This window comes from Solea senegalensis, linkage group LG11 (assembly GCF_019176455.1).
Source record: "Solea senegalensis isolate Sse05_10M linkage group LG11, IFAPA_SoseM_1, whole genome shotgun sequence".
Taxonomy (NCBI): domain Eukaryota; kingdom Metazoa; phylum Chordata; class Actinopteri; order Pleuronectiformes; family Soleidae; genus Solea; species Solea senegalensis.
In genome coordinates this window covers 8,157,295-8,173,808 of record NC_058031.1, presented here as the reverse complement: position 1 = coordinate 8,173,808, position 16,514 = coordinate 8,157,295, and the positions used below count along the sequence as shown (strand labels likewise).

The window sequence follows — 16,514 nt, the reverse complement described above, 5'->3', positions numbered from 1 at the left end:
GGACAAAACAAGACATTTGAGAACATCATCATTTCCACGTTTGACGAACGCCGATCAACATTTTTTAAGGTTTTCTGATATTTTATGGACCAAACGATTAATCGATTATGAAAATAATCGTTAGTTGCAGCTCTACACTGATTAATACGTTTTTGTCTTTTCACCTGACAGATTCTGTGCTTTTGTAAACCGACAGTTTAAACCTCACTGTTTACTTGAGTTAATTTTGTAATTTTAGTATTTGTACGGTGCTAAATCACAGCATTATCTCAAGACTTGACTCAGGTCACACATCGAGCAGCCGGGCAGATAAAAACGAGCGCCAGGAAAAGTTGTCTAACTGTTGTACTTAAGCACAAACAGTAACATTTGTCTGGTGTCTGACTTACATTACCAAGATATTTGTGGTGTACCTCAACTCCACAAGTTTCAGATTGTTCATTCTGGGTGTGGCCTGCTGTGTATGCTGGATTAGGCAATTGCAGCTGAAGTTTATAGATTTGTGTGTGTGTGTGTGTGTTTTCCAGTATTTCCACAAAACAATACAGCAAAGAAGAAACTTTCCAAATGGGTCATTAATGTCGTTTGTGTGTGTGTGTGTGTGTGTGTGTTTGCAGGATCTCCATGACCAGTGAGAACGGCCGTGGCACCCTCACCATCCGTGATGTAAAGGAGGCGGATCAGGGCGCCTACACCTGCGAGGCCATAAATGCTAAAGGCCTGGTGTTTGGTATTCCCGATGGCGTGTTAACTCTGACATCAAATTCCAACCCAGGTACTGTAGTGCGTAACTTTTGAATGTAAACGAACTTCCACTACGTTCAAACCATTGTCAGGTGCGTTCACACAGCGGTGATTAAGTCTCTCAGCTTCAAACAACTCTCTCTGTGTGGTCTCTCTATCTCTCTCTCTGTATAGCAGTGTTTTTATTGTTGTGTCTGTGGAGACATTCCTGCACCGCACACAGAGTGAAGCCTTTTAGGTCACGACTGAGCAGGCGAGGTGGAAGAAGGGTAGCCCCCTGTCTGCCTAATGGAAGAAGCACCTAGTAAATTTACAGACTTCCAACAGATCATTTATTCAAAGCACTGTGGAAAACGTCCAACGACAGCGCAGCTTCTTTCTCTTCTTTCATTCTTAGCACTGTTGAAATGTCTGGTTGGTTTTAAAACTGTTGGTTTTACATCCGAAATGCGTATATAAAGTTACATATATATACATATATATATATATATATACATATATATATATGAATATATATATATGAATGGATTTGAACTTTTCCGAGTGAATATGTGAAACAAACTATCCTTCTCTCCAGGCAACTGTCCTGGTGGTCACTTCAGTGTGGACGGTCGCTGCATGCCCTGCTTCTGCGCCGGAATGACCAAGATCTGCAAGAGCACCGGCCGCTACCGCAACCGGATCACCCTGCGCTTCACTGAGGAGGAAGACTTTAAAGGCACGGAGATACCTTTGCCTATAACGGACCAAAATGGACTTGTTTGCTCCACATTTTGACTGCGTGCACAATAAGAAAACCATCCCTGATCGTACGTGTTGTTATTGCTTCCAGGAGTGAACGTTACGTATCCAACCAGGCCGGGCACTCCTCCTCTCTCCTCCACTCAGCTCATCGTTAACCCTGACATGGAGGAGTTCCAGCTTGTCGACCTGTCTCGCCGTTTCCTCAACATTGACTCCTTCTGGGTTTTGCCTCGACAGTTTCTGGGCAACAAGGTAGTGATAATAACTAACTAACTAACCCTTTTTTTCTTTTTTCTATGATCACACATACTAATGAAAATCATCATGTTTACAGATCGACTCTTATGGGGGGTCACTGAAGTACAAGGTGCGGTACACTTTGGCCCGAGGTCTGTCTGAGCCTGTGGAGAAACCAGATGTGATCTTGGTTGGAAACGGACGCAGGCTTGTGTACCGCAGAGGCAGCGCCACCCCTGCTCGTGTGGTCAACCAGAAAGAGATCAAATTCACAGAAGTAGGTCTTTGAATAAGAAGAAAAAAATGTTCCAACAATAAACAGTAGCAAATTTGGGTTTGTGACACAGAAGTGTCGAAGCTCAAGTTAATTCAATACCACATTTAGTTACAAAAATGGACCGAACCATATCCGTACATGCTCTATCCAAAATGAATGCCTGAGGTATAAATATCTAAGTGTGAGTAAAACCTAACTGTTGTTGTTTTAGGATCACTGGCAGCACTCCAATGGTCGCCCTGTGACCCGGGAGGAGCTGCTGATGACGCTGGCCAACGTGGACAGCATCAGCATTCGCACCATCTATGATGACCACATGGTCAGCGTGGCGCTCAGTGACCTCATCATGGACACTACCACGGTGGAGTTCAGCATTTTAGGTCACGCGAAGGATGTTGAAGAGTGCAGGTAAGAACAAAAACCTCAACTGTGAATGTTGGGGGGGAGGGAGGGAGGGCTTGCGGTCTTAAATCCTCTCAAGCCTGTTGGGACCTGTCTAATGTGTGCATATTTCCGAGTTAAGATTATTCACGTATGAGAGGACTGTTTTTGAAAGTTTGTTGTGAATCATACAGACTTATTTTGGGCACACAAAGCCAGAGTCTCATGTCAGTGGTTTAATTTCAGCCTTTGTTGTGGGTAATGTTTTGTATTTGGCTTTTGTGACTTGAATTTTGTCATCGTCAGGTGTCCTCCAGGACACTCGGGCCTGTCCTGTGAGATGTGTGCCGCTGGTTTCGAGCGCGTCCCCGGTGGCTCGTATCTCGGCACCTGTGCCGGTTGCAACTGTAACGGACACGCCAGCGCCTGTGATCCAATCAGTGGACACTGTCTGGTAATGTCTCCTTTTGGTGCAGGAATGGCTGACCGTCATGTAGGAATTCATAGATAAAGCACACCTCGCCTCTAAAGAATGCAACCTTTAATGAACGCAATTCTGAGTAAATGAAACAAGTTTTTCGTAAAGGGTTTAGTGGTAGAAATTGAATATATAAACAAGAAGTAGGTTGTTTTTATAGAATCAGAATCTGAATTATTTTTATTGTCATTATGCCAAGTACAATTTTTCCCAATCACTAAACAATTTTTAGGGTTTTGGAGCTTTGGAATAAGTAGAATAACTTTTCAATAAGGAGTCCACAGTCTCACCATTAGATGTCCCTTATTCTTACACACTGGACCTTAAAGTGAGAGGACGTATTAATGTTTTAACCAAAACTCTCGACTTATTGTTAGTTATTACTTTGAGGATGATCCATGTAGAAGATGACCAGTGTTTTTCTTTCCACAGAGCTGCCAGCACAACACAGAAGGCCCTCAGTGTGACAAGTGCCGTTCTGGCTACTTTGGCGACCCAAGCCGAGGTCGCCCTGATGACTGCAAGCCCTGCCCCTGTCCATACTATGAAACAACGCGCCGGTAAATTCACAGAAATGCGTCTACACTACTAATACAGAATAAAATGCACACACTTGGAAGGGATCCTGAGGTCTGGGGCTGTTTTTTCTTTTTATGCTGACCTCCTTGAGAAATGTGGATGCTGTTTTATTCATTCAACATGCTTCTCATTGACCCACGCCTGTACACTCTGAAGGTTCTCCGACACCTGCTTCCTCGACGTTGACCAACAGCCAACGTGTGACGCCTGCAGGCTCGGCTACACAGGAAGACGCTGTGAAAAGTGAGGACACTCGTATTTAACGATCTCTACCCTTTTGATTGTGTTTTTAAATAGTTTGCAGATGAGGTGGAGGTGAAGTGGTTCAGAGCAAATGGCATGACTGGGGGTAATAAAGTGGTACTATATAACACATGGATAGGATCTCATTATTAGATGTTATCTTAAGGTGCACACGCACACCAATCAGTGAATATTTAAACCATCCTTATGAGACAATTGTCGTGAACACACAAACTGGGTGCAAGAGCATCTTCACTCGGGGAGTAATGGGAGGTTGGATCCTGAAAATCCTCAGGTTACAAGCCCACTATGATTTGTGGCCACTCCTCTCTCATTATTTATGTCTTATTTCAGATGTGCTCCTGGTTACCAGGGTAACCCCCTCCTGCCTAATGGAAAATGCATTCCCAACCGTGAGTATATGTTCAACAACTGCACTGATATTTTTTGATGTTCCTAGTTTCAGCCCCACTACATTGACATGAGGATTGTTTTACCTGTTGTACAATTCAGTCATCCAGCATAGGTCATTTGGGGGTTATATAGGGTTAACCCTGTATAATGATTACCAGTATGTGGTCATGGCTCAGGTATGCAGAATGGCTGAACACTCCCAGGTTTGCTTTCCTCCCGCAATATCACCTTCTTTTCACTGCTCTCCCCCTGCAGAAAGCTCCAAGTGTGATAACAGAGGAACAGTCAGCTCCAGCAGCAGGCCGTGCAGCTGCAAGGTATAAATGCAGCGGGACAAACCGTTAAAATGATATGAACTGTCTATTGTTAAATCCACAGCTCATGTCTGCTTGAAGTGTCTTTGCTGTGTTCTATATACTGCCATGTTTTCATCCAAAAGTGAAGTGTGACAAGCAGATGGTTTGCATATGTGTGTGTTTCAGAACAACGTGGCAGGCGCTCAGTGTGACGAGTGTAAACCTGGATTCTTCCATCTATCAGAAGCCAACCCCGAGGGCTGTCTTCGCTGTTTCTGCATGGGCGTCTCGAAACAGTGCAGCAGCTCCACTTGGAATAGAGACCAGGTAGTTTGTCTGACTGTTAATGGCAAAGAGGGGTGAATATCTCTCTGGCATCAGTTTGAGGAAATGATTGTGCGCAATGGTGAGATGCCGTGTACAAAAAAGTGACGGCGATGATGTCACTGTACATCTCAGTTCACGTCTCAGCCCGGCAAACTGTTTGTCTCTCAGGTGCGGGGAGGCGTGAACGGGCAGCTTTTCTCCCTTGCCAACAGCGGAAACACTAGAATTATCTCTGAAGGCATCTCCCAGAGGGGTTCCTCTGAAGTCGTCTACCGCTCCTTCACCAGCGTCCCCAACGACATCTACTACTGGGTCCTGCCTGAGAGTTTCAGAGGAGATAAGGTGAGTGAAATCAAAACAAAGAGAAGACTAGGGGATAAGAGGGGAAAAGAAACCCCATCCAAGTGTGAGATTTCTCTCTTTTTCTGTCCCACTCAGTCATGCCTCAACATGTTAAGTGAAAAGTCTGCACTTACCCACACACTGAGCTTCCTTTTAACCTTTTATTTGAATTCACAGCCAAGACAAACACGGGTGTTTTTGTGATTTCCTCCGCTTCCTTTTCACTCTTCAGTTTGGTTAAGACAAGCTGCTCTCTCACCATGTTCTTCCAGGTGACAGCCTATGGCGGGGAGCTTCGCTACACGGTGCGCTACGCACCGTCTCAGCGCTCTCTTGTGATTGATGGTGAGCCAAATGTGGTCCTCCAGGGCAATGGTATCTTCCTGGAGCACCACGCCCAGACCAAGCCCCTCCCACGAGTCCCACAGACCGTCACTGTTATCTTCAGGGAGGTGAGTTTCATCCATGTTGGTAGAGGATCATCTTCTAGCTGAAGCCCAATCCTCACACAGTGTTATTTGACTAACTTTTCTTTCTTTCTCCTTTATTCCTGTATGATAGTCTGCGTGGCGTCGCGCTGACGGGCAGCCGTGCACTCGCGAGCATCTCCTGATGGCTCTTGCTGATGTTTCTGTCTTCATGATCAGAGCCTCTTATGCGGACAACATGGAGGAGAGCAGGTATGATGGGAGTTTTCCTCTGACCACGCTCCGTCCAGTCGAGCACCTCGACATGAATCCAAGAATATTAACGGTCCTTTTGTTGTGTTAAACAGTATCTCAGACATTAAGATGGACTTTGCTGTCCCTCACTCCACTGGTAATGAACGTGCCCTGGAGGTAGAAGAGTGTGCCTGCCCTCAGGGATACAGAGGACCGTCCTGCCAGGTACAGAAGGAGTTTTTAAAATAAATCTGTTAAGGCCAAGTTCACAATTACATAGATTTCACAAAGTTGAAGCATTGCTGCAAGTGTGTGATGACATAGGGCCACACTGACTCACAAAAACACACATGGTGGAGAAACATACATGAAAGGTGACAGAGGGAATGAGACCAGGTCCACTGCTGATCTCTGTCATGTGAGTTGCCGATTTCACCCTATCCTGGTCTCTGATTGGCTGGGCTGCGTTAAGTCCAGTCCAATCCAATCCAAATTTATTTCTAAAGCACATTTAAAAACAACAGAGTTGACCAAAGTGCTGTACAGTTAGACAACACACGAAAACACCAAGACCAACTTAAAACCAACAGAAACATTAAAATAATAAAAGCGTTAAGACCAATTGTTTGCAGCAGTTAAGGGAGTTTTTTTTTAGAAGCCCAGATAAAATCTTAGCAAATAGACCTTGAGTCAAGGTCAAGTATGAGCTGGTATCCCCAAGTTTGACTTTTTTAAAATAGTATTTTTTTCCATTACAGTCTGTAATAAGTGAATCCTTCCTTGTAATTACACGTCTCTCACCTGGGGTGTTTTTCCATGTTGTTGCAGGAGTGCGATGAAGGTTACACACGTACCAGTTCTGGCCTTTACCTGGGTACATGTGAGAGGTGTGACTGTAATGGTCATGCCAGTAGCTGTGATCAAGAGACCGGCAGGTGTTTGGTAGGTTTCACTTCTGGAACATGCTTTGATCGACTGTACCGAAACACAGTAGCAGTCAGGATTTCTCACCTCCTTTTCTTTTTGTGCGTGATCCGACCAAAAGCAATGTCTCCACAACACGGACGGGCCAAGGTGTGAACGCTGTCAGACTGGTTTCTATGGAAACCCTGTAACAGGCGGAGCCCAGGCCTGCCAGCCCTGCCCCTGCCCTGGAACTGCGTCCAGCAACCAGTGAGTTCATGTCTAAAAATAATGTCAAGTCAATTAGAGTCAGTACAAGTAGAGTCAGTACAAAACAATTCTATTTAATAAAACCACTTTATTCAACTTCATCATAATAAACAGAGATCAAATGTCTGTTGCCACAGATTCTCAGCAACCTGTTATCTGGACTCTGACGGTCAGCCGACGTGCGACAGCTGTCCCCCAGGTTACACTGGTCGCCGCTGTGAAAGGTAAATCCCTCTTGTTTTCTTTCTTTTTTTCTTTTTCTCTTTCTGCTTTTTCCTGTTCTTCGCTGTCCTCTCTTCAGGGTTTTAGACACTGCTTAGTGTTTGGGGTTACTGGGTGGGTCAGCAGCACGGTTAGCAGGGACTGGCACTGGCACCAGCTGTTTTCCGCTCACAAGGAAAGTGATAGAAGCATGTGTGTAGTTTTGCACTTCTCTTGTTTTTGACTGAGCGGTGTCACAGGAGGGAAAGGGGATGCATATCGGTGATGTGCGTGGAGCTTGAACGTTTGGAACCACGAACCTCTTTTTTTTTCTGATCTGCTGTTGGACGTTGTTTTACTACTGTGTAAGGATAAGGACGAGGGACAAGCCATTGCTCAGATTTTACGGTTGTGGAAAGAAGTACGAATTTGTGAGGCGTTTATCGCCGGGAAACTTTGATGATCATTGGCTTTTGTGTGTCGTTGCTCTCTTCTTTCTTCTGCTTTCACCTCTAAAGCCTCCTCAGTGATTGCTTTGTTTCTTCAGCTTTGCGCTTTGCTGGCAGTGAATTGTGAAGGTGTCGGCTCGTGTGATTTCTGTCTGTGTACAGAGCCAATGTATTTCCTTGGTCTCTATGACATAAATGTAGATGTGGCATTTATGAGGACTCCTGTCTCGCTAATGAATCTTTGTCGCTCCGAGGGCAAAGATGTTCGAGGTGACTTGGGTGAAAGACACAACTCATGAATAGATTCATATTTGAAGGTCTCTGCCTGCACCGTACCTGATTCTGCTGTTTTGACATTAAGAGAGGAGATTCCCTCTGCGGACAGTTGTGGCGACCCCTTCCTGGAGACGCAGATTGAGGGCTTCCTGCCTGTGGGATGTGGAACTCAAGCAGTTTTCAATTTCAGTTGGGAAAAACAGATCATACCGACTGGCAGTGGAGATGACGATGGCGGTGATGATGACTTTGACTTCACATCTCCCGTCACCACTGGCAAAACAACTGTTATCCCCACCAAGTCTTTATTGTCTACTGCAGCTTCCCGTCACACTACACTCACCACTAAAGCAAGCGAGACCTCCAAAGTCTCAGTCACTCCCAGTAGATCGACATCCAGACTCCCACCACGTTTCACTCCCAGCCCAGAGAGCAGACACTCCAGCTTCCAGCACTTGCTCCGGATTCACCTGAACACCTTTAACCAGCGCCTGAGCATGCTGGAAAGCAACACGCTCGATATGAAGGAGAGCATTAGTGGTATACAAGACCAGCAGAGTCATCTCAGCTCCCAGCTGAAGGAGCTCATCTCCATCCATTCAGCTGGAGAGAAGAACAAGAAGGTTAGCGAGTTAGAGAAGGGCTACACAGACGTGGAGTCCCGCTTGAACAGACTGGAGGGAAGGCTTGAAATCCTGATCGATGGCTTCACTGCCCTGGCTCAGGAGATGAACAAGATGAAACGCACACGGCACATCTCCCGTTCGACTCAGGAAAAGAGACTTCTGCCTGCTTTCACCACAGTCCCCGCGCTTCCGATGTACTCGACGCCCGCTCATCCAGTCAGAATCATACCGACAGAGACACCGCTCACGAGTAGAGCCACTGTGTCCAAAAGTCAAGTCTCAACGAGTTCTGCAAAAAGGTTCACAACCACCACGCGTAAACCGGGGACTGTGTCTACAATTAAACCTCAAACTAAACCGGAGCCTGACACAAAAAAGCCAGGTGCAACTAAACCTGAGTCACTGCCGAGACGAACGAGACCAAAGCAAGTCAAAGGAGAGGCAACGATCACCAAATTTCAACTTGAGCCACCGCCTCAGAAATCAAAGTCTGAGAGTAAACAATCGGACCAGGCCAACAGAAAGGATTCTGTACTACATATCAAAACCAATGGACATAAAAAGGTGTTCAGATCAGACGCACCGGTTCTAAAGGAAGCTCTGGAGCCTGGAAAGTCTTCAGACGGTGACTCAAAGAGTCAAAATAAGAAAAAGCCTGGGCGCGACTCATTTACAATGAGGCCGAGCATCTCTCCTACTACAAAGAAACCCAACACAACCACAAAGAGAACAACTCCTACTATAACCAAGGTTACTGCTGGTAAGAAGAAGCTCACCACAACAGCGAAAAGAACGTCAGCTCTGCCTAAGCGCAAGTCCACCGCTTCAAGGAAAATAACGGAAAAGAAACAGAAGAAAAAGAAGACAAACTCTCCCTCTGGTGTTTTGGACCTACTGAGGCTGTTGAGTGGTGATCAGAGGTCTGCGAAGCACAAAAAGAATCAAGATGTTTCTCTTCATGTTGTCCTGGGAAGGCTGGCGATTCCTATCAAAATTATTCCTGACGACTAGGAAATAACTTGTCGTCTTTAATCTTTTTTGAATTTTTTTTTTAAGGTTTATATTGCAAGACTCTGATCATGTGTTTCTCTGCTTCCCCCAATGTAACTGAATGAAGGGACTCATTTTATACAGGTTTTATGCAGACGGACCTTTCATAGATTTTTTTTTATGTTTTTGTCATTTGACTTTTGGACGTTGATGACTTTAAGTGTGAGTTAGGACTCTTTGTAAGAACGGTTGCACAAAGCCCTGTAATGAAGACATAGCTTCACAGTCGTACCTCTCATGTGTATACTTGTGTTCATGTTATTGTGGCTACACTACCTCAGGTTTGACCCCATTGCTTTGATAGATCTTATTTAAAATGATGTTTATGCATGTTATGTATGTTCAGTATCAAATGATGCTTTGTCGCGGTGTCCTGGCAAACGCGTCACACCTCCTGTCCTTGCCCTGTCCTTTGCATACTCTTTGTAGACTCAAAATGTCCAACCTGTTTTGGGTGACTTTTCAGTGTGGAGGTCTCACTGGAGACGTAAGGTTTTCCTAGAATACCAGTGTCGAGTCTGGGTGTGTTGTTATTGGCTTTTTTGACATTGTAGACAACTATTGTCCCCAGAGAATGACACCTATTGACTTTGGTGATCACCTGGTTTGTCATTTCCAATCTGAGCGTGTTGTAGCATGCTGGCTTTCAGCTCAATTTTACAAGCATGGCTGTACACAAAAGCTTCTGCCAAAATGAAATAGTGACGAGTTCACTGTGCACTGTAACTCCACGGAGATTGGCTTCTGCACCTGAGATGAAGTGCACACAACACAGACGGGACTCATTGCCAGTGGGTTCCCATCTCTCCACCAAACAGAGAGAGACAATGACCTGACGTATATGTATATGTATATATACATATATACACACATATATATATATATATATATGTGTATATGTGTATATATATATATATATGTGTATATGTGTATATATGTATATGTATATATATGTATATATATGTATATGTATATATATATATGTATATGTATATATATATATATATATGTGTATATATATATATATGTGTATATATATGTATATATATATGTATATGTATATATATATGTATATATGTATATATATATATATATATGTATATGTATATGTATATATATATGTATATGTATATGTATATGTATATATATATATGTATATATATGTAGCCTGGTTAGTACGTCTTTGAACAACAGGGCTACCTACCAAAATGGCTCTGTTTTGATTCTATGTCAGAATGAATGTGCCTAACTTTATCCACCACCAAAAGCAATAGGAATGAGCTGGGGACACACATTGCAATCAAGAGATTTCACATAAATCCAATAGCATGACACACTGCCAGAAAGCGACATCGCATAGCTGAAAGGATTTGAATCATCCTCTGAGGGGCATGAATATTTGCTGCATGTAATAAGCTTTTGATATTTATTGCGTGAGTAATGATAATGTTCGCGATAACTGTATAATCAATAGTACTGATATACTGTATATGCACCTGAAAACATTTGCCTTTTTCCACTGGGGGACCATGAATACTCACAGCCACCTTCATCACAATCTAGATGGAAGTATTGGATTCATGACTGCTCTTATATGTCTGCTATTGCTGGCCATGGTTCGGACTATCAAACATGATGTTATCATCACCAGAGAACTGCTAGAAATTCATAGAGACAGTTTCCAAATGATACCTGTAAAACGTCTTGAAATTATACATAATGTGTGTTTTGTTGAAGTGTAATTTCAAGTTGTATGTGCTTTCTTATAAACACACGTTTGACATGTTCACATCTGTATGTATTTTGATGTATTTTCTAATTCCCTGTATTATGAGCAATTATGCCGATCTGTAAATATATGAAACAGCACTAAGTGGAGTGACGGACAAAGCTTGACCGCAACATAAGCCTGACTGTTCACCGTTAGAAGTTAGATGGAATAGGATTCTCCCAAAAGAGTGTTCATAGCATGGAAGTCCTCTTTGTTGGCTGTTGACCTGCGGACCTCGACAGGTGAGGTAAGAATGACCGCAGCTGTCCTTTGGTGGGAAACCTGCACAGATGTGCTGTGGAGATTAGCCCTTGCTCTGGTGGCAGTGGCGTTGTTTGCTTGGGTTGAAGGCACATCGCTTGGCTGTGTCACAGTATCAAGAAAACCTTTCCTCCTCAGCAGCTTAAGCGTCTTGATCTGTGGCTTTTTATATCAGCTTTTCTTGCTTTCCTTTTTTTTTCCACAAATCTGGTGATTCTTTGATTCCTTTGTTAATGTTCGTACTTCTTTTCCTGTGTGAAGGTGTTTCAGCTGTGAAGCTTTTTTTTTTTAATGGAGAGATGGAATCAACATCTGAGTTACTGTATGTTGAATGATTTGGCAGCAGCAGCAGCAGCTGTGCTTCATCCATCTCCATCTTAATCTCATGGAAAACTGTTTGTATATAACACAAAAGCTGGGCTATGTGTGTACTTAACGGATAGTACGACAGAACTTATTGATGACTCAGTCCTTTGTTTTTTCTCATCAAATGTATCACCTCCTGCAGACTTCCCAGCTTCCTGCCACATTGTCCTTTGTGTAAACCTTGTATCCTCCTTGACTGGAAATATTTGCTCACACACTTGTCTATTTCTATTTCAGATGCGCTGCAGGATACACTGGCAACCCACAGCTTGGACAGAGATGTACTAACGGCAACAATGAAGTCAATGGTACATTTATTTTCATTACAATCTGGGGAAGTGACTAGGGAAGTTTCCAGTTTCTGTGTCATTCTTTGTCTTAACCTATTGAACTTGTGCGTCAGGTAACTGCTATAACTGTGACCCAAGAGGGCGTGAGTTCTGCAGTGGTCTGGAGTGCCGCTGCAAGGTGATCATCCGAGACACGTCCTAAATCGACACTGACTCTGTGTATACTGGCACGGTGGGATCGCCTTACGTCTCATTCTCCTGTGACTGTGTTCCAGATGCACGTAGAGGGTCCGTCTTGCTCCAGCTGTAAGTCTGGAGCATTCCACCTCAGCCAGGACAACAAAGACGGCTGCCTGTCCTGTTTCTGCATGGGCGTCACCCAGCAGTGCTCCAGCTCCACGCACTACAGAGACCTGGTAAGGCGTGAACGTACCGCGACAAGCAAACGATACAGGAGATGCAGTGCCTCATACTTCACATTCAAACCACTCCGCAACCAAACTGCGTTGTACTATTGCAGGTACCATTCAATTGGACCAATAACGGACAGACAGATATTGTCTAATATCCTCTTTTAGTGAGTTATTGCATGCACAACAAGGTCTTTTGTTGCAAAACGCTAACACAACTTTAATCAAGAAAGTATAAGTTAGAGCTCCAGTCCTGAGCTTCTGTCACCCCCGTGAAGAAGTCTGAGTAATTACCCAAACAGAGTAATTATCCCACATCTTCTCTGCCTCGAGGAGAGCGATCGAGAGACTCATATGCTGAGTGCACAGAACGAGCAGCGAAACAAAGACACTTACTGTATTTTACTTCTCAGCAGTTCCGATCTGTATCTCAGACACACGGAGGCTGTCTGCAGGAGGAGCAAACAAAAGGCATTTGTCTATGTAGAGTCATCATTCATCCAGATCATAGTTACCCAAAAGTCATGGAATCTGTTGCAGCGGTAGATTGTAGATTTCTTGATCACAGTCCAACTCTCATCCGAGGGGCTTCTTTAAAAGTTTGTGGTAAAACCCAGGAATTTAACTTTTTGTGAAATGTGAGCTGAGCACACTGGAACTCACAGTGTGCCCGCATGACGGCTGCAGTCGTTGCAGAGCTTCAGGTTGTCAGTGATGGTCAACGAGTGTTAAAGTAACAAGAGGTCGCATAGAATGCAGTTGCCATTGCTATGCCTGTACTACATGTGCCAGGTACACATAGTGCGCCGTAACGCCGCTACAGAAATACACCAAAAACGGACAATTTATAATTTGTACAATCACAAAAACAGAAAGAACCAAGCCAGCGGGACTAAGGTAAGGAAATAAAAGTTAACACAAAGCAAAATAGACCAAACAATCTCCTAACCCGAGAAAGACGACAACGATGAAGATAAGCGGCAGCGAATGCAAGCGCAAGAGAAAGCAGATTCATCTAAACTCTTTTTCATTAGACAAGTTTAGTCTCCCAGTGAGAGATGAAAGGAGAGCATTGTACGTGGGAGAAAGGTGGTCTTCTTCCTCCTCCTCGGTTGAGAGATGGTTTCTCAGTTTTGACATAGATGGCTTCATTCAGTACTCTTTCAAACCAATCTGTGTTCTCTGGCCCACATGTGCACATCTGGTTCCTCAAGAGTGTGCCACATGTGACCTCAATGATATGACATCTGCTAGTTACGCACAACAGCACTAATCTGCCATTAACCTTTTTTTTTTTATCTGTTTATAGTCATTAATTGACTTTATCTCTACACCTGCAACAGATTCACTGTCATATATCGTTCAGTGGGCCTTGATTGTATTCCTGATGTGCTCTTGCAGGTGTCCTCAGTCTTCTCCCCCGGGAACTTCCAGGACATCGCTCTGGTGAACCGTCAGCGCACAAACCGCATCACTACTGGTTTCACCGTGGAGGTTTCCACTGAGGGCACCCAGCTGTCCTACAGCAACTTTGACTATCTAGGACAGGAGCCTCACTACTGGCAGCTTCCACGGGTCTACCAGGGAGACAAGGTCAGTATCCAAGAGCACATACAGCAGCTAAATCAGTGGAAGCAGCCAAAGCAAGAGCACAGATCCCGAAGTGCTGTATGCAAAAGGTTGAGCAGCACTCATCATAAACTTGTAGACCTTTCTTTCTCGTTTGCTTCTTCCATTTTGCCAATCTTTCCTTCCATTTCAGCTAATCTTTGCACATTTCCTTATGTGTCCGTGTGGAACTTCTGTGTTTTCACGAGTCAGGAAAGTTGTCTATGCTCATATATAACATGGCATTTTTTTGTGTGCTTGCCCCTTTCACTCTTTGTAGAAAGATTCTTTCTTTACTCGTAAGAAACGAGCAGAACAGGTACAGTAATGGCAGTCAGTGGTTGTCGTGTTGAAATCGAATGGGGTTTTTTGTACCGTGTTGTCTGGCATGTTTATTTTTTGAAGTGCAGTCTCTTTTCAGAGGCATGTTTTGTTTTTTGCTTATGTTGTGCAGTGAAAATAGCAAACATACAGTAAATTGCTTTTCAGTTTCCCATCAAATGAGCCATGTTAAAGGAGCACTTCACCGATTTACCTCTGTATTACTACAAAAGGGGTAGTATTTTCCCAACCTCAGTTTTCCCTGAGTTGAGAAATATCTTTATTCTTTTCTTTGTTACGTGCTCACCAGTGACACTTTAGCTCCTGTTAGCAAAGATGGCGGACACTGTTTACATTATGGGAATGAGGTCCCGTCCCACTACGAGTTAGTCTAAAAAGTGTGGAGTTAGCGTTGCAGTTTGAAGATATTTCTCGACTCAAACTGAGGTTGGGAAACACATGTTTTCAAAAATACTGCCCCCTATTCTAGGGATACAAAGCTAAATGCAAATCGGTGAAGTATCCTTTTAACTATTGGTCATTAATGGTCCATTGAAGAGCTTCATGCAGTTTAACTTTGCTCGAATAACACCGCCATAACGCTCCCAAATACCATCAGCTCAGTGATAAGGAAAGTGATCAAAGAGCAGGCTTTATCCACATCAGTGGAGTGTCTTGTACTTGCCTGTGGAGCAGCTCAGGAAGGATGCTTCCATTTGGAACCAGATGCCTCAGATCTTAAAGAGGATATTTGGCATGAACTTGTGTTGTTGTGTGCTCAGTTTGTATAGTTGAACAATTCACCAGAACCTAATTATTTATTCTTACAATGATATAGTGACTCATTTGCATGTAAACATATTTCCAGTTGACCTGTGTGGCCCGGATTCTTTGACTAACCTGGTTACATCGGTGCAGTCAGACCTGTACATTGCTGTTCTACTCATTCAGGAATGATGGCCTTAAAAGCATGATCTCATTCTTACATTTATGTAAATCACATAGAACAAAAACATATTTTTCGGTCATTGTGACTTCTCCCATGGTTATTGTATATTCGGTACCCCCAGGGTCATGTCCCACAGCTGGATGATGAGGTCTGGGCCCTCCTCTCTAACTTCTCCAATGGACAAGCGGGTCCCCCTCCGTTCTTTTCCTCTTCCTCCTCTAAATCCTCTGTCTCTTCCTCCTCATCTTCTTCCTCTTCACGGATCCCAACTTTGTCTTCTTCCTCCTCCTTCCCTCGATGGTCTTTGCGTAACCTGAGCCCCCCTTCTCCTCCCTCTGGTGTCCTCTCTTCAGTTAGGCCAACCAGACCTCAACCCTACTCTCCAGGGCGTTCCCCTCATCTTCAGGTACACCGTGTCAGAGATTTTGATTTTGAGAGACGGATATGGATGGATTCAGATTTTGTTGTTGTTGTTGTTGTTGTTGTTGTTGTTGTTGTGATTTCTGGCTCATTTTGGTGACGTGTCCTGTTTCTGTTTGGGCTCCGGCTTTGCTGCGGATCAGCAGAGCAAGAACAAAGTGAACAAGATTTCTCCTAGCACTTCTACAGGCAACAGCAAGGTAGACAGTGACAGTGACATTGGCATGCCCGAGAGACTGACTTACATACACACAGAATACAGTGATAGAAACAAACTCTACAAGTTCATTAACTACACATTCCCCTCAGTTTGTCAATGGTTTATTTAGAAACTTCAATCACCACACATGCATGTTAGTGCATAGGTCACATATTATGGTGGTATCTCACAAGCAAACTCCCATTCCCGCTGTGCTGTTACTGTAATTGACCACTTGAGAGAAACCGGGGTTTACAGTCGACTGTCATTATGCAATTATCTGCTTTCAAACTGTCATTTTCGCTCTATTGACAGTGGGAGTTTTTATTTTTATTTGTCAGATGAAAGCGCAGTGCATCCTCCAGCCTGCTATCAAACTGTCATCAGAGTCTTTAATCGCACTCCGTACTTGAAGACTTC

At 43.9% G+C, this 16,514-nt stretch overlaps 1 protein-coding gene across 2 annotated transcripts in view; it reads left to right on the top strand.

Moving 5' to 3' along the window:
* hspg2 (heparan sulfate proteoglycan 2) overlaps positions 1–16,514 on the top strand; it is an 85,946-nt gene that overhangs the window by 40,466 nt on the left and 28,966 nt on the right. Inside the window, exons 12-36 of one of the 2 annotated variants that reach the window (XM_044038529.1) lie at positions 618–775; positions 1,322–1,462; positions 1,577–1,740; positions 1,823–2,002; positions 2,214–2,410; positions 2,690–2,837; positions 3,294–3,421; positions 3,597–3,683; positions 4,038–4,096; positions 4,353–4,414; positions 4,580–4,720; positions 4,889–5,062; positions 5,335–5,514; positions 5,624–5,742; positions 5,838–5,949; positions 6,553–6,666; positions 6,770–6,897; positions 7,035–7,121; positions 12,135–12,205; positions 12,301–12,365; positions 12,463–12,603; positions 13,999–14,190; positions 14,486–14,524; positions 15,597–15,881; positions 16,039–16,095. In XM_044038529.1, the coding sequence (XP_043894464.1) occupies positions 618–775; positions 1,322–1,462; positions 1,577–1,740; positions 1,823–2,002; positions 2,214–2,410; positions 2,690–2,837; positions 3,294–3,421; positions 3,597–3,683; positions 4,038–4,096; positions 4,353–4,414; positions 4,580–4,720; positions 4,889–5,062; positions 5,335–5,514; positions 5,624–5,742; positions 5,838–5,949; positions 6,553–6,666; positions 6,770–6,897; positions 7,035–7,121; positions 12,135–12,205; positions 12,301–12,365; positions 12,463–12,603; positions 13,999–14,190; positions 14,486–14,524; positions 15,597–15,881; positions 16,039–16,095 (3,229 nt within the window). The remainder of the gene's footprint in view (positions 1–617; positions 776–1,321; positions 1,463–1,576; positions 1,741–1,822; positions 2,003–2,213; positions 2,411–2,689; positions 2,838–3,293; positions 3,422–3,596; positions 3,684–4,037; positions 4,097–4,352; positions 4,415–4,579; positions 4,721–4,888; positions 5,063–5,334; positions 5,515–5,623; positions 5,743–5,837; positions 5,950–6,552; positions 6,667–6,769; positions 6,898–7,034; positions 7,122–12,134; positions 12,206–12,300; positions 12,366–12,462; positions 12,604–13,998; positions 14,191–14,485; positions 14,525–15,596; positions 15,882–16,038; positions 16,096–16,514) is intronic. The other variant, XM_044038530.1, reaches the window with a different exon arrangement.